General features: G+C 41.3%; 1 protein-coding gene across 1 annotated transcript in view; it reads left to right on the forward strand.

Moving 5' to 3' along the window:
• Nucleotides 1–27,574, forward strand: part of BIN2 (bridging integrator 2) — a 47,636-nt gene that overhangs the window by 798 nt on the left and 19,264 nt on the right. The window contains exon 2 of the mRNA XM_036762101.1: nt 18,108–18,188. Coding sequence (XP_036617996.1) covers nt 18,108–18,188 — 81 coding nt within the window. The remainder of the gene's footprint in view (nt 1–18,107; nt 18,189–27,574) is intronic.

The raw sequence follows: 27,574 nt of genomic DNA on the forward strand, positions 1-27,574 counted from the left end.
CAGGAGGGGCACCCCCCCTCCCCAGGGGCTCAGCAACCCCAGCCCTGTCCCTTCACCCTCCCCGTTATTTTTACTCTATTTCACAGATTTGGGGCTAGAAGGGGCCTTACCTAACACCCCACCCTCCTCCTCCTCCATCATTTTACATGGGAGGACACTGAACCCTGGGGGGTTGGGGCAAGTGACTTGTTTCCCCCGCCCCAGTTTGCCTAAGGGGAGGGGGGAGAAATCTATAAGATCCTTTTTTCTAACCCTGAGACCCAGGCCCATAAGAGGGGAATGGATGTGGCAGAAACAGGATTCAAATCCAAGTTCCCATCCCCCCACTGAAATTGGGATTCGAACCCCGGTCCTCAGACTCCCGGAGTGATACCCTCTCTGGCCCTTCCAGAAAGGAAGAAAGATATTATCTAGGGTAAGGTTGGCAAAGCACTTTGCAGAGATGATCTCAGAGATGAATGGATGAGCCTAAGTACCGGCGGTTGGACCCTAAACTTCCTGGTGATTCATAAGTTTTCAGAGCTGGAAAAGACCTTACTTGGGGTTGTCCAGTCCAACTTGCCACCAGCAAAGGGGCTCTGGGAGGTCTGGAACTGGAAAGTGACCGTCTAGTCAAAGTGTGGTCCGAGCAGCCCTCAGGGCATCCTCGAGGTCAAAATTATTGTCATAATTACACTAAGATATTTTCATTTCAATTAGGTTCACTATTGATAGATAGCTCCTACCTAAATAAAAGCTCTTCTCAGTCATTTTCAAGACTGTAAAGGGGTCCTAATTTCAATTAGGATAGATACTGACAGGTATGACCCACCTAACTTTTAAAAATGTAAAAGGCTTCTAATTTCACTTACAGTCAGTGTTGATAGATACGACCCACCTAAACAGAAACTCTATTCAATTATTTTTAAGAATATAAAAGGGTCCTAAATTCAGTTAGGGACAATGTTGATAGATATGACCCTCTTTTCCCCCCCAACAGAAACTGTTCTCAATTATTTTTAAGAGGGTAAAGGGGTCCTAATTTTAAATAGAGTGAATATCAATAGAAATGATCCGCCTGACAGAAGCTTTTCTCAACAAATGAATCTTGAGACCACAAAGGTTGAGAACTGATAATCTAGTCCAACTCAATCATATTATGAAAGAAATGGGGCCCAGAAGAGGTTAAGTGACTTGCCTCACCTCAGATCACTTCAGCCCCACCCCTGCCCCACCCCCACCCCAGTCTGCAGGAGGATTCTTTTTTCTGACCCTGACTGAGATTCTGGCCCTGAAACATGCTAGTAGATCAGAAGCTCCCCAAACATAAGGATTAGGTCTGTAAAATTCACTCTTGTGCTTAGGCAGACAGGCACCTAGAAAATAAGGCAGTAAGTCAGCGTTGGGCATGTTCCTGATGGTGTGAGCAGCTGGCAGCCACTCCCTGTGCCCTTCCTGTGACATAAGAAATACCCAGGATGATGAAAGAACATAGCATCTCTCCTTTGGCCCTGTGCTGATCCACTGTCCCCATCTACTTGCATAAAGCAATTTGTTATTGAAACGTCTTTTGCATAGGTCTATAGAAGGCCATTGAACCTCTTCTCTGGTGATTTTAAATGCCTCTTGGAATCAAAAAGATGTCGATTCAAATACCGCTTCTGACATTTACTAGCTATGTGATGTCGAGCAAGTTTCTCCCAGCTTACAAATCTATGGGCTGCGGGTTGTGGTTTCTTGATTTTTGTCTTCTTTGCTCCTTTGTTTCATCTAAACTTCACAAAAGATAAACAGTTGAGACTGGGGTGGGTGAGTGGTTCTAGTACAAGGGAGAGCAGATTCACTCTTGGAAAATCACTAGATGCTGTGGAAAATCATTGGTGGAGACTTCAGGGTCTAGGAGGAGCCAGGGTTTAGCAATGTCCAGACTTGTTATCTCACATCTTCTTTGACCCTGCTTTAACAGTCCTATCAGCCTTTTCCACTGAGTGAGCTCAGCTGGGAGCAAGCAGTAGGGTGGGACTTGTGGCTGTCTGAAGTGGGTCAGGGGGCCGGATGTGGGCTGGGAGGCCATGCCTGACAAAGCTTCTCACAGCACTCTTTATTTTGTCTGTCAACAAACATATTAAATGCTCACCATGTATCAGGCACTGTGATAAGCACTGGAGATACAAGGGACCTAGGATTTCATTGGCATAGGGCTGTAGTTCTCAAAGTGGTCCAAGGACTCTCAGATTCTCTAGGAGGTCCTTGAGGTCAAAACTATTTTCATAGTACTAATGAAGAGGTTTAAGAAAAATGATTATAGGGAACCATAGGTTTCTAGGGGTGCTCGAGACCCCAAAATACCTACACGCCAGGTCCTGCCCAAAGAATGCGACTCAAGCCTTCTCAGCCAAGGGAAAAGACAAAGTTTATTGGGGATTCACCATAACGGTTGTCTTAAGAAATCCCAGCCCTTGTGATGCCTGTTTTCACAAGCGGGCCAGATTCAATCTACTGAGCTCGATTGGATCTGAGCGTCCTCATGGAGGCAAGTTGGAGATTATATACAGAAAGACTGTGGGAGGGATTGAGGGGTGGTCTGGGGTGACTAGAGGAGGGCTTTAGGGAGGGTCTTGAGGAGGAGCCCGATGGGACCAGGAGAAGGTCAGACTCCAGGGTGGGAAAATAGCTGAAGGCTACCTGGAGATGACAGACAATGAGAGAGCCACCTGTATTCCAGGTTCAAGGGGGTTCCCAGAGACTGTACCCTCATCACTAAGATGTCATTTATGTCATTCACATACAGAAAACCTCTTTGAGGTCTTCAATAATTTTAACAGTGAAAAAGAGTTCTTAGACCAAAAAGTTTGAGAACCACTGATATAGGGAAATCCCAGGTGAGAAACTCCTCCTACCAATCCAGGTTAGCACCTTCTGTGCAATTTAGAGTCTCAGAGAGTTGTGTAGAGCAGTGGTGTCATACTCAACTGTGTGTGTGTAAAAGGATCCTTTCAGGCTTGACTCAGAAAACCATGTATTAACATTATCTATGTTTCATTGTATTTTTATTTATTTTGTTAAATATTTCCCAGACTCATTTAGATCTGGCTGTAGTTGAGAGTACATGAAGCCCTGTTTGAGAGAGCCCTGAAAAGTAAATTTGTCCAGGGTCACATAGCCTTTTTGTGTCAGATGAGATTAGGGAAGGGGAAAGGCCTGACTTCTAATCAGCTTTCTTCACTATTCCAAGAAACTCTGAAGATCTTCCCCTCTCAGACTGGTTCTTTTATGAAGGCAAAATTCTTACCTAGCCTGTAATTACTGAATGGGCATTGCCTCAGACAAACTTCCTGGGAAAGACCTTAGCTTAAAAAGGTCAAGGTCTCCCACTGCATCAGGTGCCATTGACAGTCTCTTGACCTGTCTTACCTCTGGCCTCCAATGACTCAGGAGGAGAGAGTTGGGCTGATGACTCACTTAAATCCAGTTTGCTTGCCAGTCAAGACATTACCATCCTGATGTCACTGGTCCTCTTCAGGAACAAAGGGTGAACAGCAACAAAGTCACAGCTGCTACTCCACTCTAGCTCTAACTAGGAAAGGCAGAAATATTCTCCGTCCTCAAGGAGCTCACAATCTAACAGGGAAACTGTGTGTAAACAGGCAGATACACACAAGATGGCCATCTCAGAGGGGAGGGCATGAGACGATGGGAGGATTGGGAAGGGCCTCCTACAGAAGGTGGGGTTTGGGCTGAGTCTTGAAGAAGCCAGGGAAATTAAGCATCAGTGAGAAAGTAGAGTGGTCTAGGATTGGGTGGAGGGGTGCAGTTCAGAGGGCCGGGACTTCCAGTGAAAAAGTATGGAAGTGGCAGGGGGAGATTTAAGCTTGAGGAACAGGAAGCTGCTAGAGCTGGATCAAAGATTTTGTGGAAGAGTTAAGTGTTGACTAGACAGCTAGAAAGGCACCAGGTAAACTTTGCTTCTACCACTCCTGTGTACTCGTAAAACAGCACCATATTCATATTACCTCGTACCATAAAAATCTGTGTGAATCACTTCCACTTACTAGAATTAACAAAGTGCATTAAGAGGAACATAACTTACTGTGCTCTAGCTTAGTCATCACATTGTGACCAGTTCTAGGCACCACTGTGTGAGAGGAACGTTGATAGTGGTGTAATGATTGGAAAGCTGGCCTTGGGCCCTGAAGGACCTGGGTCTACCCTGGGCAAGTCATATAACTTAGTGTTCTAGTCTATCTAAGCAACTTCCTAAGACTACAAGTTGCAGAAAAAGTGCTGAGCTGTTGGGTAGAGAGAGTTTCCTTACCAAGGAGCCCCATATACAAATGAAATCAAAGGCCCAGTCTCTGTGTCTCTACTGATAGGCCAGCGAGCCCCCACAGGAATTCAGTCAGAATGACTATAATTATGTTAATGGATCTGTGGATGTTTAACCTGGAGAAGAGAAGATTCTAGAAGAACATGATGTCTGTTGCCAAGTGTTTGAAGGGCTGTTATGTGAAAAAGTAGGACTGGACTTGTTCTATTAGTCTTAGAGGTCAAAACCAGGATCAATGGGTGGCCATCACAAAAAAAAGCCAATTTAGGCTTGGCATCAGGGGGGAAAAAAGCCCACCAAACTCTAACAATTAGAGCCATCAAAAGTTCACCGGGCTGCCTTTAGAGGTAGTGCCCTTCCTGGGTGAATGACCACCGAAATGATATGTTAGAGTGGGAATTCCTTTTAGGGGTGGGTTAGACTAGCTGGCTGCTGAAATGCCTTCCAACTCACATATTCCATCATTCTGCAAATCTTTACGGATGGAATAAACTTTGGGCTTCTCTCTCCCAGCAGCTAGCACAGTGTTCTACATATAGAAGATAATATTTATCAAGAACTCTAAGTGCAAATTGAAGGATGGTTTTTTTTCACTTTATTTTTCCTGGCCTTTTTTTTTGAGAGATAGCTAATATGGAAATATATTTTGCATGATATCGCATGTTTAATTGATACATGTCTTAGCTTCTCAGTGAGTAGGGGAGAATCGGGAGGGAGGGAGAGAATTTGGAACTCAAAATTTTTAAAAAGAATGTTAAAAACAAAAAATTTTAAAAATTTATATGGCTCCTATTCATTTAAAAACAAATATTGTAGCCAATTCTTCTAATCCCTTTACCACCCAAACTATTACCAGAATTTCTTCTATATTTGTAGTGGAAAGGGCACAGAATTGGGAGTCAGATGACATTTCAAAACTAAGGTTGGCTATTTACTATTTACTTTTGCCTATTCCCCTGTGCAATTGAACCTTGGTTTTCTTATCTGTAAAGTCAGGGTGCTGGAGTAGATTAAAATCTCATCTGAATCTAAATCTAAATTTAATGATCGGGATTCTAGTCTTGACTGCAGCTTACTAGCACCATGACCATGGGCGTATCACTAAATATCTCTGGGTCTCAGTTTTCTCTATCTTTAAATTGGGGATAAAAATCCTTCCACTACCCAACTCCACACAGGGTTATGTTGAAGCTGGAGGAAAGTGCTATATAAATGTGAGCTAATGTCCTTTTCTTCCCTAAGCTTTGCCTCAAGAGGGGAGAAGGCATGAGAAGGAAGGGCCTTTACCACCCACCTCTCAAGCAGAGAGCCAGACACCAAACTGTCACTGTACCATGAGGATGATTTCCTGTGCTCCGTCCTGTGCTTGAGTACTGGGATAGGGGATACATGGGGCACACACCCAGGGTACAAATATGAGGGACAGAGACAGGAATTGAACTAGGAGAGCTCAGTGAAGGGTGTTCTAGATAAAGCAAATGCCTTAAATGACAGGAGGAGAGGGGCTTGGGTTTGTCCCACTGGAGAGCAAGACTTAGCCTGTTATGAAGTTTCATGGGTGATGAGGCTGGTGAATTGGCACAAGATTTCCCCCCCAGGGAATCTGCAGATTCCTGAATTTAAAGAAGTGTCCTCTTCAGGGATTTTCCAATTTTATCCCCATGGGCCCTGGACATTGTTCAGTAGAAGGATCTCTCTCAGGAAGCCAGCCTCAGTCTGCTGGAGGGGAAGCCTACCTCCCCCGCCTTTCTCCTTGGCTGTCTCTGGTTCTTTTGGCCTCATGATTTTCCCCATATTTTTCTTGACCACCATTTCTTATTATTACCATAATTCTGTCTCAAAAAAAGAGAAAGAAGTAACTTAGTTTTTTGTTCCTCTTCTATCATTTGAAAGAAATTCCCCTAGCCTGATGTGAGCCAGGGCCAATCTTCAAGTGTCTGTCCTGATTCAAGGGGAAGAAAAGCTGAGGTTCTGGGTCCACACATTCCATAGATTCTTTTTTCTAAAATTAAATGTTTTATTAGAAATTGAGAATTAAACATCAATGCAAATAACCACACTTGCTTAATAAGTATTTACATGTTTAAATTAATTAATTATTTTTAATTAAGATTTTTTGTTTTTTAGTTTACAACACTCGGTTCTGCATGATTTTGAGTTCCAGATTTTCTTACCCCCCCTCCTTCCCTCCCCAAGATGGCATGGAGTCCAATATATCTTCTAAATATAACTTCGCATTAAACTTATTTACACAAAATTAATTAATTTTAATGCAGCTAGCACCATCAAACTTTTTTAGTTTCTCCTGTGAAGTCCCCACCAGGATTCTCCATCCATTCTCATTCACGGCTCATAGGGTCAGAATTGTCTATCCCATGATTCTAGTTCTGGATTTTGGTTTTTGATTCTTGCTTTGCATTATTTAATAAAAATCTCTCCAGATCTCTTTATACTACTCATACTTGCACACTTTAATTCCTTATTCCATTATTCTTTATGGTATTCCATTATGTTAATATATCACAATTTATTAAACTATTTCTCTGTTGTTTGACATTAAGGTTGCTTCCACGTTTTTATTTTGTTTTGTTTTTGCAATTGCAGATGATCCTGCTATGAACTATACTTATAAGTAATTTTTTTAGTTGCTTTTTTGATATATAATTTGGATCATTGCCATTTTCCAGTGATTCCCTTCCTCTCTTGCTCTCCATCACCCCACACAATAGAACCCTTCCTTGCAACAACTAAGTATACTCATACTCTTATAGATTGTTAAATTGTCTGAACTAGAAAATACTTTGAAGAACATCTCACTTTGTAGATGAGGAAGCTGAGGGCCAGGCAGAAGTGATTTGCCCAAAATCACACACAAAGTTTTGACTTAAAGAGCCAGTTAAGAAGACCTCTACCAATCAGACTAGAAGCCCAACAGGCCAGGCCAAAAAATCCAGGGGCTCAAGCTGCGGCTGCTCCTTCCCAAAGGCAAACGTGGATTGTCCTTCTACTCCTGGGCCTTGGAACCTTGTTTCATTGTCCTCTAAACAAATCTTGGGAACCAAATATTGATCTGGGCCAAAGAGTCTGTGATTTATAAGTAATGTGGGGAGGGGGAGATCCCTTTCTCCCAGGTCTCCAGCTAAAGAGATGGGCCCCAGCTCTAGCAGAGGAAGAGAAGGGTGGAGATAGGGGAAGGAAGTCTGCCACACCTATCGCTTCACAGAACAGTTTTGCCACATTCTGTTGGGGGAAGCGTGTGATATGTTGGGTTAGAGAGGCTGAGGAAGCGCTACTCTCAGGGCTGTATGGCAATCTAGTCGTAGCACACAACAAAAACAGAGATAGAAAGACAGGGTAAGAGGGAAGTGAAGATTCTGATAAAGGAACAAAGAACTCAGGTTTGAAATGGTTATGAGATTGCTGGGCTTCACACCAGGCAAAGCCCATAAGAAATCCCAAACCAGAGGGAGAGCTGTAGAGATAACTTACATTTCCTGCTGCTAAGTCAGTTAAATCCATCATCCCACAAACACCCCATGAGATAGGTGGGATAAGTAATATTATCCCCGTTTCATGGATGATGGAAAGAAAACTTAGGGAAATTGATTTGCCCATGGTTACCCAACTAATAAGGAACAGAGACAGGACTTCAGCCTGGTTCTGTTTCTGGGTCTAGTGCTGTCTCCACCATTCATAGTCAACAAACATAGATTAAGTGAATAGAGAGTACAAAAGTACCATTCTACCACATCTCAAAGCATCTCCCAGATGGACTAACATGTACAGCGCATGACTGCTTGCAAAGTGCTTTCCGATTTCATGGCAGGATTATATGTAACAGCAAGAACTAGGAAGCAGCCTGAATGTCCCCAGTAGGGGAATGTTTAATTATGGTACATTAATGTAATGGAATTTTTGTTGTTATTCAGTTGTTTCAGTCATGTCCAATCTTAGTGACCCCATTTGGGATTTTCTTGGCAAAGATACTGGAGTGGTTTGCTATTTCCTTCTCCAGCTCTTTTTACAGATGAGGAAACTGAGGCAAACAGTGCTAAGTGACTTTCCCAGAATCACACAGCTAGTAAGTGTTTGAGGCCAAATTTGAACTCACAAAGATGAGTCTTCCTGACTCCAGGCCTGGCGCTCTATCCACTGTGACACGTAGCTGACCCATGGAATGGGAATACTACAATGCAATTAAGATCAGCAAGTAGGGGAAATACAAAGAAATTTCAGAAGACCTTTATAAAAATGCCAAGCAGAAAAAAAAGCAGAACCCAAAGACTAGAGTACACAGTAGCTACAATTATAGGGAGAATAATAAATGGGGAGGGGAGAATCTGATGAAGACTTATAGCAAAGATTTTTAAACCTTTTTTGTGTCATGGACCCTGTTGGCAGTTTGGTGAAGCCCATGCATCCCTTATCAGAATAATGTTTTTAAATAGTAGAAGAAAATCTAAATTTCAGTTAGAGATTAGTGAAAATAAAGATACACCTTAAATCTATCCATGGATCCTTTGGTAATATTAACCCATAGGTTAACAACCCTTGATTTAGAGGCATGTCTTATGATACTTTATTCACTGAAATTAAGTAACTAAAGTGCAAATAATTACTAAGCCAGTTTAATTACTTGTACTGATGGTCAATCAAAAAAAAAAAAATAAGCCATTAGAAACAAAGTGCTTTCCACACACCAAACCTGTGAAGTTTGGTCATGTAAATACTATTGTCAGTTCAGCTTGGCATACATTGAATAAGCATTTGCAGTTTGCAAGGCCTTGTGCTAGGTATTGGGGGAACGGAAATGGAAAACAACACAATTGCTTCACTCAAAAAGGGAAGAAAAGGCAAGCACACGAATAAAGATGCTAAATGTGACAAGGGTGAAGGGCAAAGTGCTACAAGAAATGTGAGGATATTATGTGATCATCTGAGCAACATGGCGAAGAAACTGAATGAGAGCCAGAGGACCTGGATTCAAATGACAAGTTGAGCGAGTCATTCATCTCTTTGGGCCTCAACTCCCTCATTTGTAATATGAGCAGATGAAACTAGATAATATATGTGAATATCGAGGATCCTCAAAACAACCCTGGAAATTAAGGAGCTGAGGTATTATTATCTCATTTTGCAAATGAGGAAACTGGGTTTCAAGGAGGGGAAGTCAGTGAAGGCATCATCAGGATTAAGTTCTGGGTTTTCTGGGTCCAAATGCATTGGGGTGTTTTGCCCCATTATACTGCAGCAGAAACGTTTCATAGAGAGGACAGCATAAGAGAAGAATTATGGCAGGTGAAGACACAGAGGAAATGTGCTCCAGGATTACGGGAGTGCAGATGGCCAAAGGTAGAAGAGAGGATGAGACTAAGGAATCTACCCTGGCTAGAAAGTAGAGTATAAAGAACATGAATATGGAATAAGGCTGCAAAGGTGGGTTGGGGCCAGATTGTGGAGGGCCCTAAATACCAGGGTGAGGAATTTGTGCTTAGAGGTACAATGAGGAGCCACTGAAGGTTGTTGAGCAAGGGAATAATGTGATCAGATTTGCACATTAGGAAGATGGTTTTGCTGATTGTGTGGAGGATAAATTAAAGAGAGGAGAGTATGGAACTGGAGGTGTCAGGGATAGATATCCATTGGGAAGTCAGAAATGAGATTAAAGCTCTGTGAAGAGGTTGGGAGTCATTTGCATAGAAGTGATCTCTGGAGTCATAGGAATGGATAAGACCACCACGTAAGAGTATAAAGAGAAGCAGGCCAGGCATGAGCCTTGGGGGAAGCTGATGGGTGACAGAGACCTAGAAAAAGTAGTCAGACAGGTAGGAGAAAATACTAGGGCAGAACAGTATCACTTGTACCAAGGGAAGAGCAAATATCAGGGTGGAGGGTGTGGTCAAAAATAGCAAAGCCTAAAGAAAAGTCAAGAAGAATGAGAAATGAGAAAAAGACAATTAAGAGGACTTTGGAATCCTTCTTAACAAGGTAGCTGCCTGAACAGAGGCACACTGCCCAGCTCCATACCAACTCTAGCAAAACACTGACATTTGCACCAGACTGAATAATGGTGATGAAATCCAATGTGAAGCCCGAGTAAGTGAATTCTTCTACCCTAGGACTGCACTAGTGAGCTAGCCATCCGTGAGCAATAAGAGAGCCCCTCTACCCCCAAGCAAGATAAGTACCGAAATGACTGGAGACGGGACCTGGGTGGTGTCCCTCCCTCCTTGTTAAAAGGTAGAGCAGAGGGTTTTCCTGAGAAAATACCAAGGTTATTATAAAGTCCTAGGCTAGGGACTTTGGCAGCCTTGAGGAACAGCAATGGGCAGCAACCAGCTCAGTGATGCAATGCTCAGACCAGGGCAGCCCAGGCCCAGAGAGTCTCAAGTCCCTAACACTGTCCTGAGACCCCAGAGAGAGCCCTGAAGATCTGGTACTCTAAGCCTCAGGTGAACCTAACCCCAGGAGGTAGAGATCAGCTCAAGAATCCAGGGGACCCAGGGCAGGACCAAGCAGGGCCAACTATCCAACCCAAAAAATGCAGCAGAGGGTAGAACCTGGCAATTTAGCCACTAAAGCTGGAGATGATTAAATTAAATACCAAGAGATACAAAAAACTATAATAAATCTAACTTTACAGCAACTACAAACATAGACTCCAAGGAGAAAAAATGGATTTTCCACAGGCACCGCATGAATACCAAGAAAAAAGGAAGCAAAAGATAAAATATGAAATAAAAGCTCTGATAGAATAGCGTAGAAGGGGAAATGGTAGGTACTCAAATAATGGACTCTCTAAAAACTAATACAGTCCAAACAAAAATCAATGACTTACTGAGACAGCAAGAAATATTAAAATCAAAAGACTGGATAAAAAATCCAAGAAAATGTAAGCTATCTGATATTACAAAGAAATCTTTTAAGAATTATTGAAAACCATGATTTTAAAAAAGAGAGATTGTATGCATGTGTGTCTGAACACTATATTTAAAGAAATTGTAAATGAAAACTACCCAGATCTTTTAGAACCAGAGGGCAAAGTAGTGATGGAAAGAACCCATTAATCCCCTCCAAAAAGCAACTCCTTTTTTTGAGGGGGAAGGCAGGGGAATTGGGGTTAAGTGACTTGCCCAAGGTCACACAGCCAGTAAGTGTGTCAAGTATCTGAGGCTGCATTTGAACTCAGGTCCTCCTGACTCCATGGCTGGTGCTCTATTCACTGCACCACCTAGCTGCCCCTAAAAAGGAACTCTTAACAGGAAAAGTCTAGGAATATCATAGCCAAATCTATAGTTCCCACATCAAAGATGAACAAATACAGCAGGCATCCAGAAAGAAGTATTTCAAATATCAAGGAACTACAGTCAGGATTACACAAAACCTTACAGCTTTCACTAAAAAGAAGAGGAAATCTTGGAATACAATATTTCAAAGAGCAAAAGAGATAGGCTTATAATCAAGAATACCCTATCCAGTAAAGCTGAATATAATCCTGCAAGGGGAAAAAAATGGACCTTTTTAATGGAACAGAATGTTTTCAAGTTTTTCTGATGAAAAATGAGTTGGAGCTTTGAAATACAAACACAAGAGTAAAGAAACCGAAAGAGGAAAATTTATTTGAGCAACTGAAAACAGCTCTGTGATGATGCATTTGAGACTAATATTCTAACAGGAGAAGAAACAAATACCTCTTCTGAACCTTTATGATTTCAAAGAGTATTGAGAGACTTAAATTAAACAAAAACAAAAAACAGAGGTCTTAGAGGTAGATTAATCTTATCCTGAGAGTTTAAGAGAGGAAAGAGAAAGTGAGGGTAAAAGAAGGAATATGCTAATGTAGAAAGGAGCAAGAAAGGATGAGGGGAAGGACTTGCTGTTTCTCATAATTGGAGTTCACAAGAAGACTGTACAAAGACAGAGGAAGGGGTAAGGGGACTGGACATTAGATGAGCATCTCATCTGAAGTAGACAAGAGAGGGTTGAACATACACACACACACACACACACACACACACACACACACAAAAGGATTGGGTGTACAAATGCATCAGACTCAACAGGGAAAGGAGGAATAGGCAGGGGGGAAGTTAAAGAGGGAGAGTAAAACTAGAGAGGAAATTGTCACAGGTAAAACAAACTTTCTGATCCTGAGGAGAGGATTAAAAGAAGTGGGTTGAAGGATGGAGCAAAGAACTGCAATCCAATGGCACATCTTTGCTCCTTAGACATTTGGGGAACGACTGAACAAATACATAAATATGATGGAATATTTTGGGGTCATAAGAAATGACAAAAAGACAATTTCAAAGAATCTGGGTAGCATGAATAGCATGAAGTGAGTAGGACCAAAGAACACCAAATTTATACAAGGACAATAACGCGGTAAAGAAAAACAACCTTGAAAGACTTACAGCAGTGACCAACTGCCCCTCCGAGGACCCATGATGAAGTATTTTACCTACCTCCTCACAGAGGTAGATAGAAATACCTTTGAGATTATTTAGGTTGGAATTGTGTCCAGGCTCCTTTAACAGTTGAAGTGAAGGATTCATGATGGGGAAGAGACACATATTCTTGGCCATGGCCACTGTGTAGAAATGTTTTGCTTAACTAGGCTTATTTGTTACAAGGGCTTTTTCCCCCTTGTCCTCAGATAATTTCAGAGGAGGAGAGGGAGTTGGGGGTTTATCAATAGTGATGTCAAAGGGAAAATAGGAACACAACAAAAAAATTAAAAATCAGACAAAAATAGTGATGTCAAAAAAAAAGACCACCATTGAAATGTTTCCGAAAATATGCAGAAGAAAACAGGAAGTTCGGAGGGAAGCACAAAAACAGCAGGACAGTTTTGAACCTAGCATTTGAAATTTGTTATATACTTTGAAAAGAAAAGCAAATGGTATGAAGAAATTTTTAGTTTCATGTGGAATTAATTCTCTTTTTGCCTTCTATGTGTATATAGATGCTTTTTTGGTGTTTAGTTTTAAAAAATAAAATTTGAAAGAAAAAAGTCATTGGTGACGTTGGGGAGAACATGTTCAATAAAATCAAAGACAGGGTACAAGTCAGATTGCAAGATTTCAAAGAATGAGGAAGTGGAAGCAAAGAGCTTAGATTACTCATTTTATAACTTTAGCCGTAAGTGGGGAGAGATATAGGACAAAAGCCTAAGACAGTAACAGGGCCAAGGAAAGGCTTTTTTTTTTACACTATGAATGAATGAAAAGCATTTATTAAACATTTGTTATTAAGTGGTAAACACAAGTATGATCTTCATGAATACAGGGCCTTCTATGACTAATTTGAAGGACAACACTCATATGTTCTGGCAAGTTTGTTTAAAACCAGTCTCATACATTTTATAGGAACGAATTTTGCCCTGAGTCTATATGTAGGTCAAAGAGCAAGAGTCAACCAAAAGGAAGAGAGTCAAGAGTCATGAGAATGTAGAAATGGTTGAAAAAGATCTAGGAGGAGATGAGGCTGGGTCAGATGAAGGGCTGAATTGAAGGATTAGCCTTGGCCAGGAAGAGGGCTGCTTTATCCTGGAGATCACAGAGAAGAAAAAGGAATGATAACAACGACAATCACAGAGGGCATTTACACAGGCTTTAAAGTTTCCAGAGGACTTTACACGTAGTATTCTCATTAGGGTATAGAAGAAGAGAAGATAAGGAAACTCAAAACAGATAACCTGAATCTTCCGGGTAAAGTAGGCAGTGAGGTATCTGCTTAAAATATGTGTTTGGGGGCAAGTTTGAGGACTTTAGAGTAGAGGTTTGACACAGCTTCTATAGGCAAGATGAAAAGGAGTCTATCTGAGATGAACAGAAGGATTTCCTTGTAGCTGTGATGAGCATAGTTGAAATGCCATGGAATAAATTGGTGGTGGGCCCAAACAGCTCAGTTTAGAACATCCAGTTGTACTTTGATAGACTTGGCTCTTCTCAGCAATACAAGGTTCTAAGACAGCTCTAAAAGACTCATGATGGAGAGAGCTATCTACATCCAGAGAAAGAATTATGGAGTCTGAATGCAGATTGAGGCAAACTATTTGCTCTCTTTTTTTCCTCCTTTTTTGGTTTTCTTTCTTCTTTCTCATGATTCATTCCATTGGTTATAATTCTCCTTTACAACTTGACTATTGTATAAATAAGTTTAATGCAAAGGTATATGTAGAACCTATAATGGATTACATGCCATCTTGGGTGGGGGGGAGGGGAGAGGAGAGGAAGAGGGGGAAAATTTGGAACTCAAAAACTTGTAGAACTGAGTGTTGTAAACCAAAAATAAAAATAAATTTAAAACGTAATTAAAAAAAAACATCCGGTTGTACTTAGATGCTCTGGAGTAGGAGTGGAGAAGATAACTAGAGGCAATGACTCAGTTCAAGGATATCTTGAGGACAAAAAATGTAGTGCTGGAGGACAGTGTGTTATTAAAATCCTCACCTCTGTGGCAAAGTCTGATGAGAGGGAAGTGAAGGCAGAACAGGAATTCTGGACTAAGAAATCAGGGATGAATTGTGCATAAGAGGTTAATAGAAAAGCAAACAGTAGGCTCAGAAACAGTGAATGAGGACACAGAAGAAACAAAAGGACTAAGGTTTATAGTAACATTTCTATAGTACTTTAAGCTTGCAAAACACTTTGTATACATTATCTCATTCAATCTTCACAACTCTGTAAGGCAAATACTATTATTATCCCCATTTCACAGATTAAAGAAAGCAAGGCTCAGAGAGTTACCCATGGTCCTACACTCACAATCCAAAGTTCTTTCTACTGTGCCACTCTGTCTTTCAACGTAACATGATTATGGTCATATAACTAGTAGATGAAATAGCCTGGGTTTTCCATCTCCTCATTCAGTACTCTTACTACTGTGAAATGCAGAAATGAGTCGCCACTCCCAGGTTCCTCCTAGCCAATCCCTTTATCCTGCTTCTGGATCCCATGCTGACTGAACCCTTCTGATAAACCTTTCACATAAAAACAATCCACTCTGAATCTGCATGATCAAATTCCACAGAGAAACCAAAATATTTTTATCCTATTCTACAGAAGCAACTGTGGTGTGATGAAAAGAACACTAAATTTGAAGTTATGAGAACAGGATTTGTGTATTGTCTGCAGCATTTATTAGTTGTGTTAGTCAAGTTAGGAAAGTCATCATGGTGCTGTGGAAAGATTTGGTACCTCAAAGAGGTCAAAGGAAAAGGACCTATATGCACAAAATATTTATAGCAGCAATTTTTGTGGTAGCAAAGAATTGGAAACTGAGGGGATGTTTATCAATTGGGAAATGGATGAACAAGTTGCGGCAGATTATTGTGATGGCATACTATTATGTTATAAGAAATTACGAGGGGAATGGTTTCAGAAAAACATGGCGAGACCTATATGAACTGACACAAAGTGAAGTGGGAAGAACTGGAAGATCATTGTGCACACACAGTAACAGAAAAGTGGTAATGATGATCAGCTTTGGCCACTCTGATCAATACAGTACTCTGATCTAAGACAATTCCAAAAGACTCATGATGAAAAAATGCTTGAAGTATAATTTCCTCATTTTCTTTATTTTTCTTTTTTTACAATACGGCAGGTAGAATGTATGGTCTGAAGTCAGGAAGATTCATCTTCCTGAGTTCAAATCTGGCCTCAGATGCATGTTAGCTGACCCTAGGCAAGTCACTTAACCCTGTTTGCCTCAGTTTCCTCATCCATAAAATGAGCTGGAGAAGGAAATGTCAAACCACTCCAGTATCTTTGCCAAGGAAGCCCTAAATGAGGTTACAGAGTCAGAAACAACTGAACACAAATAATATGGAAATAAGTTTTGAATAATTTCACATGATATCAAAATCGATATCATATTGTTTGCCTTTTCCCTGGGTGGGGGAGGGAGGGAATCTAGAACTCAAAATTTAGAAAGAAAAGGAAGGAAGAAAAAAGGAATGAACACTAGATTATAAATTGTATGATGATTCAATTTCCAACTTTGCTACTTATTACCTGTGTGACCTTGTAAAAATAACTCTCAGGCCTCAGTTTCCTCCTCTGTAAAATAAGAGGTTTAAATTAGATCATCACTAAAGTCCCTTCTAGCTCTAAACTGACAATCCTACGATCTTTAAAGTGAGTAAGAAGCATGAGTTACTTTTGTTTTCCCCCTCAGCTGATGACTAGAGTCACTTCCGTAGAGTTTACGAAGATTTAAGAGCTAATAAATGTCTCCAAAGGGAGGAAAGTGAAACTAAGCAAGAGTGAATCAAACCATGGGAATCCATTAACTAGATTCTCATCCCCTGAACAATGGAGAATGGTCTGTAAAAGTGGGAAGTCTGATTATAGTCAGAATGAAGAAAGATTGACGTCAACCAGTCAGTTCTCTTCTTTTTATTTAAAATTTTTGTTGATATCTTTTGTTTTTGTATCACCTTCATTTCTATACATATCCCTCTCCTTTCCCCTATCCAGAGAGCTATTCTTCATGACAAAGAATGAAAAAGAAACCTCCAAAAAAGGGCAATTAGCAAAACCAACATAGCCACTGAGCCCTACAGTATATGCAATGTTCTCTTTCCTTACTCCTCCACCTCTTCAAGTGAAGGGAGGGGTACATTTTCCTATCTCTTCTTAGGAGTCAAGCTTGGTTATTATAATTATAGTATATACAATATGTATATTATATACATATTATAATATATATATATTTATAAGACCGTTCAGTTTCTTTGTTATTGTTGTCAACTTTTCATTCACATTTTTATAGTCATTGTGTATATTGTTTTCTTGGTTCTGTTTACTTCATTTTCATCAATTCATAGAATTCTTCCCATATATCTCTGTAGTCTTTTACTGGGTTGTTTCTCACAGTGCAGCAATTTACATCCATGAACTACAATTTATATAGCCATTCCTCAGTCTTCCACTTCATTTCCCATTCTTTGCCGCTTCAAAAAGTTGTGCTATAAGAAGTTTGGTGTACCTTGAACACCTTTAGATATGTATGCCTAGCACAGGAATCTCAGGCCCCTAGGGTATGGACATCTTGGTCACTTTCTTAGCACAATTTCAAATCACTTTCCAGAATGGAACAATTGACAGCCCCATCATCACCACCATCACCATCACCACCACCACTACCGACAGTGTATCTTTTTGTTCCACAGTCTTTTCAACATTGACTATTCCCACTTTTGCCATCTTTGCCAATTTGGTAGATGTGAGTTGCTTTGATGTACATTATGATTACATTAATGTACATTTACATTAAATTTGGATTTACATTATCTTACATTTATGATTTGGAGCAATTTTTCAAATACTTGTTAATAGGTTGCAATTCTTCTTTTGGGATCCTTTGGCCACTAATCCTGTTGGGAATGAATGGCTCATGGTTTTACATATTTGTGTTAATTCTCCAGAATCAGACCCAAATCAGATATCTGATGTAAATTTTTTCCCTTTTGATAGCTTCCCTTTCAACCTAGTTTCGTTAATTTCGACCATGCAAAAACTCTCAACTCTTTTAAAGGCACCCCAAACTGGATAATCTAAAAACTATTTCTAGCTGGTTTTGAAACATGTCATGTGATGGGGAAACAGCATAGCTACCCTTCCTGACTCCATTGAGCTCAGGCACAAATTGGATTCCTGTGCATAGCATAACAGGGGCAGTGAAATGTAGAAAGGAACAGAGGGAAATCTGTCTGGGCAGGGGTCACTCACCACCCATTTGGTTCATAATTAAGAGACAGGAAGAGACATTAAAGCATCTCACATTTTTCCAGGTGCTGCAGAAACTAGGAAAAATACCAGAAACCAAAGATGAGCGCTTTGAACAGGCTGCCCAAAACTTCCACCAGCAGCAGGTGAGTGACGGTCAGGGGAGGAAGAAGGCCACATACAGCAGGTAGGTACCCTGGATGAAGAAGAACAGTTCCTGTTTCCACAAACCAGGGATCGTGTCTGCCAAGACTTCCTCTTCCCCAGGGGAAGGGGCTCCCTCAGAAGCAAGAAGAACGTCATAGAATCATAGATTTAACCAGTCAATCAACAAGTACTTAAGTGCTCCCCGTGTGCCGGGCATTGGGTTGGGTGTTAGATATTCAAGTACAAAGATTGAAACAATCCTAACTCCTAAGGAGCTTATTCTAATATTCAAAGCTGTAGGTCATCTAGTCCAACTCCCTACCTTTACAGACATGGAAACTGAGGTCCAGAGATAGTATATGGCTGGTGGGTCATAGAGGTAGTGAGCAGTACAGTACGAGTACAGTCAAGATTCCCAACCAGGTCCGTGCTTGGATTCCAGAACCACCGTCGCTGGTGAGCACAGTGGGTGAGAGAGCGCCAGGGCTACGTTTGGACCTCAAGTTTGGCTTCAGGCACATTCGTTTCTTAGCTGTGTGACCCTAGGCAAGTCATTTAATCTCTCTGTGCCTCAGTTTCCTCATCTGTAAAATGGGGATAAGAATAACTCCTACCTCTGAGGGTTGTTGTGAGGATTAAATGAGAAATATTTGTAAAGCACTGCTTAAGCTCTTACCATTATTGCTTCTGCCACTTCTGCAACATGTCTTAGGATAGTTCACCATCCTTTTCTCCCTAAGGGGTTCCACGTCTCCCCATATCCCTGAACCAGCCATCCCAACTACATTCTGTCTGGGCCCTAAGCAAAATGACTGCGAGTGCCAACCACCTCCTTTTTTAACTCCTCTCCCCCCTCCCCTTCCTCCTGACTTCCTAGCTGTCCTCAGGCTGTCCAAACAGAGACCTACCCAAGCCCTTCCTCTCTGGAAGTGCTTTCTTTTACCAAATTAACAAACCCTCCTCTTCCCAATTCTGACACCTTTGGAGCCTCACTTCAGGTATACGTGTTAGTGGGAAAGTAATTCAGATCTTACTATGAATGACTGATAGACTTAAGAATAAATAACCCTCTCAAGCAGGAGTATTTACATTTTAAACTAGGTGCTTGTAACTGGCTTCATGCCAAGTAAGTGTTTTGCTGAGTAGCACTAAATGAGCTGAGGAGTATTTTGGGTTTTTTGCTTCTGGATTAAAGTTTTTTCAATGAATAAAAATCAATTTTTTTCTCCCTCTCACCTTCCCCTGCCCCCATTGGAAAAGGAAAAAGAAAAAACAAAACCCTTGTGACAAGTATGCAGAGTCAAGCAAAACAAATTCTGGCACTGACCGTGTCCAAAAAAATATGTCTCATTTTGCATCCTGGAGTCCCTCGCTTCTCTGTCAGGGAACCTCTGGAATCATGGTTGGTCATTGCATTGATTGGAGTTAAGTCTTTGAAAGTCTTAATTTTACAACGTTGCTGTTATTGTGTAAATTGTTCTCCTAGTTCTGCTCTGGATCAGTTCATACAAGCCTTCCAGGTTTCTCTGAACCTATTCCTTCATCGTTTCTTAGAGCACAATAATATTCCATTACATTTATATATCATAATTTGTTCAACCATTCCTCAACTGATGGACACTCCCTTCAGTTTCCCTTTTGCCACCACAAAAAGAATACACATACATACACATTTACATGTATTTGAGTGTGTATATGCACATGCATATACACACATATATGTGTATATATACATATATATATATATTTGAGCAAGATCATACATGCATACATATGTCTGTTTCCTATTTGATTTCTTTGGGGTAAAGGCCTGTCAGTGGCATTGCTATTTAAAAAGTTCAATAACTTTTAAGGAATATGGCTGGACCAATTAACAGCTAGTGGAGGTATATTTCAATCTGATTGAAATGCTGAAAAATCCCATCATAGTTATAACTACAACAACTATGAGCAATCAAAATCAACAACATCTACCACATGTCCAGCCCACATACATAACGGTAAATTACAATTAATCCCAAATATGTGAAAAGCATCTGAGCTGAGGTTTAAACTCCTAACCCCAAATCTCACTATCCTATTCACTACTCTGGTTCTTTAAAACCTTTTCGTTCTTCTTCAAACTTCTCACAGATCCTCTCTCCCAATTCTTTCAGCTGAGAACCTTCTTACTTCATATTTTATTGAAAAAACCAAGGCCATTCCCAGAAAGTTGAGTGACATCTTAAATTCAACATGTCCAAAATTAAACTCATTATCTTTCCCTCAAAACCCTCCCCACTTCTCAGACTTCCCTATTATTGTTGAGAGTACCAACATCCTCCCAATCGTGTAGATTGTGTGTCATTTTCTATTCCTCACTGTCTCACCTCCCTGCCACCCATCCATATCCAATCTATTGCCAAGGCCTGTTAATTTTCCCTTTGTAATATCTCTTGTATACATGCCCTTCTATCCTCTGACAGTGCCAACCCGCTGGTGCAGGCCCTTACCTCACACTTGGACTATTGCAAAAGCCTGCTAGTTGGTCTCTCTACCTTAGTTATCTCTCCATTTTCCATGTAGCTATGAAAGTGACCCCTGCTCAATCAGTTCCAGTGGTTCCCTATCATCTCCAAGATCAAATATAAAATCCTCTGTTTGGTGTTCAAAGCTCTTCATAACCTCCCCACCATCACCTTTCCGATCTTCTTATATCTTACACCCCACCATATACTCTGGAATCCAGTGCATTGTTTTCCTTGCTATTCCTGGCACAAGATAGTCTATCTTCCCACTCCAGGCATTTTCTCTTGGCTGTCCCCCATGCCTGGATTGCTCTGCCTCCTCATCCCCATCTCTTGCCTTCCCTGGCTTCCTTCAAGTTGCAGTTAAAATCCCACCTTCTACAGAAAGCTTTTCTTGATCCTCCTTAATTCCAGTGTCTTCCCTCTATTGATTATTTCTAATTTATAGCTTGTTTCTACTCTGTCGTTTGCATGTTGTCTCCCCCATTAGATTGTGAGCTCCTTGAGGGCAGGGGCAAGTCTTTTGACTTTCTTTGTATCCCTAGCACTTAGCACAATACCTGGCACATAGAAGGCAGTTAGTAAATGTACTGACTGACTGTGGCAACAATGCTGCTTGCAGCTGCTGTGGTGGTGTAAAACCAACAACACCAGCACACAAGAGGGCTGCTAGTGCAGATTCTTTGATCTGCTTTTCTAAGGAAAGATACTTTAAGGGGTTTACAATCTCACTTTAATTAAACGTACATATATCATTCACTTAGTTCAGGGGAAAAAAGTCAGCACCCTGAACTCTAGAGAAAACACAAACAGAAATTACAAGCAGAAATTATATAAACAGAGCAAATAACACAAATCAGCAGACAAGACTTCTGTCTGTCCATAGTAATACATACATAGTTACCAGAGAGAGAAGCACCAATGTCTGGGTTTTCAAAGCTGGAGCAGGGTGGCTCCTTAACAGCTACACAGAGTCTCGTCTGGTGAAATCACAGGAACTCTTTTCCAAAGAGTGAGCCCCAAAGCAAAATGCTAACCTTCAAGTATATATACACTTCTTCACTGTCAGAGGGCATCACAAACATGTGACTCAAACTCATGTGACTTAGGCTTTCTTGTGACTTAAGCAGGTCATTAAAGATTCTTGATTCAATCAAAGACTCTTGATTGAAACAAAGGCAAGATTCAACCAAAGGCACTTGGTTGCCTTAGTCCTGAGAAGAGCTAGAACTCCAAAAGAAAAAAAGAGCAAAACGAAAAGTTCCACTTTACTTGCAATTACACCGACTGACTCCTCTAAGGCTGAACAATTCCTTTAGCAGAATTGCACTCAATTGAGATTCATACCTACTGTGAAGGTTAAGCCTATCAATCATTCACACCAAAGTCTGAATTGCTTTTTGTTTGCTAATGCTCAGACTCTCAGGAATAGGAAATCTCAGACACTGAGGAATAGGAATTCCAGCTAGGAAAAAAGGAGGAAGAGTCCTTTGCTGCACTGAACACTCACAGATATCTAGCATGCTTCTATCACAATCCAGGCCTTTATCACTTCAAACTTTCTTATTTGATTATCTCCTTGGCTCCTTTTGAATGATGGATTTTGAGTCAGAGGATGGCCCAGCTCTGCCATTTACTCTTTTTGGGCCAATCATTTCTCTAGGCTTCAGCTTCCTCATCTGTCAAGTGAAAAGATGGGACTAAACTAGGAGTTCCTGTCCTAGAGTCTGTGCACTTATTTTTTTAATATTTTGATAAATATATTTCAGTATCATTGGTTTCCTTTGTAATCCTACATATTTTATTTTATGCATTTAAACACATTATTCTGAAAAGGGTCCTTGGGCTTCACCAGATTGCCATGACAGTTATGAGATTAAGAACTGCTGACCTAGAGAATCTCTAAAGGATCTATACCAGGGGTGGGGAACCTACTGCTTTGAGGCCACGTGTGGCCCTCTAGGTCCTCCAGCGTGGCCCTTTGACTGAATCCAAACTTCACAGAACAAATCCCCTTAATAAAAGAATTTGTTCTCTAAAATTTAGATGTAGTCAAAAGGCCGCACTTGAGGACCTAGAAGGCCACATGTGGCTTCCAGGCTGCAGGTTCTCCACCCTTGATCTATACAATAAAAATCAGTTATTCTTCTCTAACCTCTTACTTAAGTGCCATTTTAATCACAAAAGCTGTGACAGCTCCCTGATTGCCTAATTATTCCCTAATTCCCTAAATATTCCCTAATAGCTTTTAATTTTTTTTCTGAGGAGCTATACTAATTAATTTTCAATATTGCATAGAACAAAAAATGAAAGAAGATCAAAAAAAGTCATCAGAGCATTCACCTAACTGGAGAAGGGTCGTAAAGAAGCACCAATTTAAAGAAGGGCCCCAGCAAGTGTATTAGTTACAGCAGTAGCTTTTATGAAGGTTTATTTAGTACAGGGTAGCCAGAGCAGACAGTAGAACTACTGAACCAGGCAAAGCCACAAGCAGTTGCACTGTTTAGTAAGTTAGACCACAACTTGCAGTTGACTTTGATCTGAGTGAGAGTTGTGTAACTCAGCTAGATTTCTTTCTTTCTTCCTTTCTCTCTCTCTCTTTTCTTTTTCTCTCTTCTTCCTTCCTTCCTTTCATCCTTCCTTCCTTCCTCTTATCCTTCCTTCCTTCCTCTTATCCTTCCTTCCTTTCTCTCTCTCTCTTTCTTTCTTTCAATAGTAGCTGTTTCTGTTTTGGCCAACAACCCTGAAGGTCTTCCCCTCCCAGTTTGATTTTTTTTTTTTAATTAAAGGAGATATCCCTTGACTCACTTCTCAAAGAGCCCATTCACTGAATGGGCATTACCTCCCTCAAAGTGAGAACCTGAAAAGACCTTAGCCTAAAAGAGCCAGAGTCTCCCATTGCATCATGGGCCATCTCCAGTCATCCTGATGGATATCTGGCCACTGGACCCAGATGGCTCTGGAAGAGAAAGTGAGGCTGGTGACCTTGCACAGCCCTCCCTCACTCAAATCAAAGTCAACTGCTAGTCATGTCATCTCCCTGATGTCATGGTCCCCTTCAAGAACAAAGGACAAATACCAGTTAAATCATTCCTGACAGGCCTTTTTCCCACCCCTCACAGAAGCATAGACATAAGAGCTGGAAGGGACCTTGGAAGGCCATTGAGGCCAACCCCTTCATTTTATAGATGAGGAAACTGATCTTAAGAAAGGCTAGAGTGCCTAAGATCACACAAGATAGTAAGGGCCTGAGGCAAGATTTTAACTCAAGTCTTCCAAGTCCAAAACTCCACCTACTCTGCCACCTAGCTGCTTCCCTTCAGAGTTCCCACTACTCCACAGATCAGTCAGTCCATCCTTCATTTATGACCTGATTCACTATGTTTCTGTTTTTTGGAGTTGTGACCCCACTCATGCTGGAAGGTCCCCAAGGGCAGTGTACAAAATCGAACATATCCCATGGAAGCACTCAGCACCAAGGAAGTGTGACTGGTTGGTTGACTGAAGGCTGGCCCTGTTTATATAAGGGGTGGGAAAAACTGACTCAAGCTTGGCCTTTGATGGGTGTGGAGCATTTGGCAAAGCCTCAGAGATCAGAGATCACAGCATTTTAGAGTTGAATGGGATGTGAGATGCAGATTGTCTAAGCCCAAGCCATTCCTTTTAAAAGATGAGGAAATAAGCTCAGAATGAGGCAGTGACTTTCATAATGTCACACAGCTAGTTAGTATCTAACTCCCTCAGCCCAGGGCTCTTTCCATGAGAATCAGAGCAGTGAGGCAAGAAGAAAGGAACTGGGAAGCTCCTCTTATAGAAATGAAAAAGCTGAAAGATGGGAGGCAAGTAACAAAATGACATCCAGAAATGCTCCCCCACTTTCCCCATCTCCCCTGAAGACAGATTTAAACTTGAAGACAAGTTTAAACTGAAGCACGAGGGATTTAGGTTAGACCTCAGGAGGAATTTTGGGATTGAAGTGATTATGAGATATAGTTAAAAATCTCTTTTGATGGAGAGCCTGAGACTCTCTTCCTAAAGGATCCTCAATAGTTTGAGCTGGGTTAAGGGTGGGCCTACTTTCTAGGACAGGAGATGAATTAAATCTGTCAAAGTCCCAATGTCTCTAGCCCTGACCTAGACTTTGGGATATACCTTTTCAGGCAACTACACATTCCCACCCCACACCCCAACATGATCTTTCCTACCTTGTCTCAAGCCTATGTACATTGGGGCCTTGACTTTGTACTTCCAGTCCCTTCTCTGCCATCTACCAGCTGTGTGACTTTGGGGAAATTACTTTTATCTATGAATCTTGGCTTCCTTGTTTGTACAATGGGATAATAGCACCTGCTCTGCTTACCTTGATGTGAAGATCAAAGGACATGATTTCTATAAAGTGCCACTTAAAATATCAGCTATTATTACTATCACTCTCCATCAATACTTCTCCCCATTCTTCCCTCTTATAACTTGGGTACTGGAAAAGGTACAGTGGGAGAAGGAAATGATGTGTGTTGGGTGGGAAAGTCTACTGGGAAAAACTGAATACAGAAGCAGAATCTGAAGCACATTGAGCCAGAGGGCAGAGGAAGGCCAAGCTGGGGTTTAGGGAAAAGTCCTGAGGTGAAGTGGGGAGAGGATGTGTGGCCTGGGTGAAGACTCAGTGGCCTAGACTAGGGCCAGGTGCCTGTGGGGAATAAGGAACAGATTTTCCTACATGGAACAGAGAATTTAATACAGAGTTACATTATGGTGGAAACTGGGTAGGGGAGTGCACAGGGGGTGTGAGGAGAAAGGGAGGTCAGAACTGGTAGAGAGGAACTTCATAGAACCGTAGAGCTCCAGAGCTAGAAGTGGCCTTGTAGGTTACCTAGTATATCTCTCCCACCCTTATTTTACAGATGAGGAAACAGAAGCCATTGATCCTTCATAGGAAGACCAAATAGAGAAGAGATAGCTCAGCACAATCCTAGTAACACCTTAATTTTGTTGTTGTTTAGTCAATTTTCAGTCATGTCTGACTCTCTGTGACCCCATTGGGGGTTTTCTTGGCAAAGATATTGGAGTGGTTTGCCATTTCCTTCTCTAGCACATTTTACAGAAGAGGAAACTGAGGCAAACAGGTTAAGTGATTTGCCCAGGGTCACACAGCTGGAAAGTATCTGAGGCTGGATTTGAACTCAGGTTTTCCAGACTCCAGACCCAGCGCTTTATCCACTGAGCCACCTAGCTGCCCCTTCTTAATTTTTAAATGGATCCAAAAGAAACATTGCTGGTAGAGGGCGAACTAATCTACATAGTACTCCGTGCTTCAAGGATCTATAATTTCATGGATGTGACCATTCCCTCTACCCAGCAGATCACTTTAAAAATCTCTCCTCAAGAGACCACCCTCTGTCCCTCCTTCTCCTTTACAGTCAAAGTCCTAGAAAATGTCTACACCCATTGCCTCCACTTCCTTTCCTCTTCCTGTTCAGCACTGTACAATCTGACTTCTGACCTCATTACTCAACTAAATCTGTTCTCTCCAAGGTAGGCCATTGACGATGATTTCTTAATGACCAGTCCTGATCGCCCTTTCTAAACTCTCATCCTTCTCACGGATCTGCTGAATTTGACACTGTTGACCACCTTCTCCTCTTAGACGCTTCTACTTTCTGGATTTTCATGAGCTTGTTCTTCTCTCACTTGTCTGCCCATTACATCTTAATCTATTTTTTTGGGGGGGGGGGGATCATTATCCATACCACTCGCCCTAACTATAAGTGCACCACAAGGCTCTGTCCTGGGCCCTCTTCTAATTTTATAATATCTCACATGGTGACTACACTGTCACATGGGCTCAGATATCTTTATACCGATGACTTCCAGATCTATAGATCCGGCCCTACCCTGTCTTCTGAGCTCCAGTCCACATCGCAGATTTCCTCTTGGACATTCCAAACATGCCACAGACATCTCAAACTCAACATACCCAAAGGAGAGCACATCATCTTTGCCCCCAAATCTACTGAACTACTGAATCACTATTGAACCTCCCTGTTTCTGTTAAGGACCCACCATTCTTCTAGCCGTCCAGATTTGCAACCTTGGAGTCCTCCTCAGCTCTTCACTCTCTCTCACCCCACACCTCCAGTCATTTTCCAGGTCTCGTCATTTTTACCTTCACAATACCTCTTACATCTGTCCACTCCTCTAGTTCAGGCTATCACCTCATCTCTCTTGGACTATTGAAATAGTCTCCTAAGTGGTTTCCCTTCCTCAAGGTCCTTTTGTCTAAGCGATTTTCCTAAATTGCAGGTTTGTCAATTTCATTCCCTCACTCAGTAAACTACAATGGCTCCCTGTTGACCCTAGAATCAAATAGAAACTCTTCTATTGTATATTCAAAACCCTTTATAACCTGGCTCCTGTCTTTCCAATCTTCTATTACCCACTCTATTGTCCAGCCAAACTGGCCTTCTGGCACATGGCTCTTCATCTCTGGGCTTTGCACAGGTTGTCTCTTATGGCAACCCTGCCTCTCCATGTGAAGCTGTAAGACTTGTATATTTCACGTTTACATACTGTGGGTTCCCAATCGCAAAAGCCATAATACCCCATAAGAAGTGAAAGCCATAAACTTAAACTGTGTGAAAGGTGGAAGCCTAGACATGGTGACCTGTTAAAAATCATAATTCAGACACTGAGTCACAACTTAAATACTGTGACTGGTACATGACCAGTACCCAACCTTGAGTCCCTGGGCATTTACCCAACAACACTGGGTAAATGAGTGGATGTCTGAGAACCAGGTTCAATACTAAGTATAAACTAAAATATTAGCCAAAACATTAACTAAGCAGAAAAGCCCAAAATAGCCACTGATACACAGCAAA

Source organism: Trichosurus vulpecula, chromosome 5, assembly GCF_011100635.1.
Source record: "Trichosurus vulpecula isolate mTriVul1 chromosome 5, mTriVul1.pri, whole genome shotgun sequence".
NCBI lineage: Eukaryota > Metazoa > Chordata > Mammalia > Diprotodontia > Phalangeridae > Trichosurus > Trichosurus vulpecula.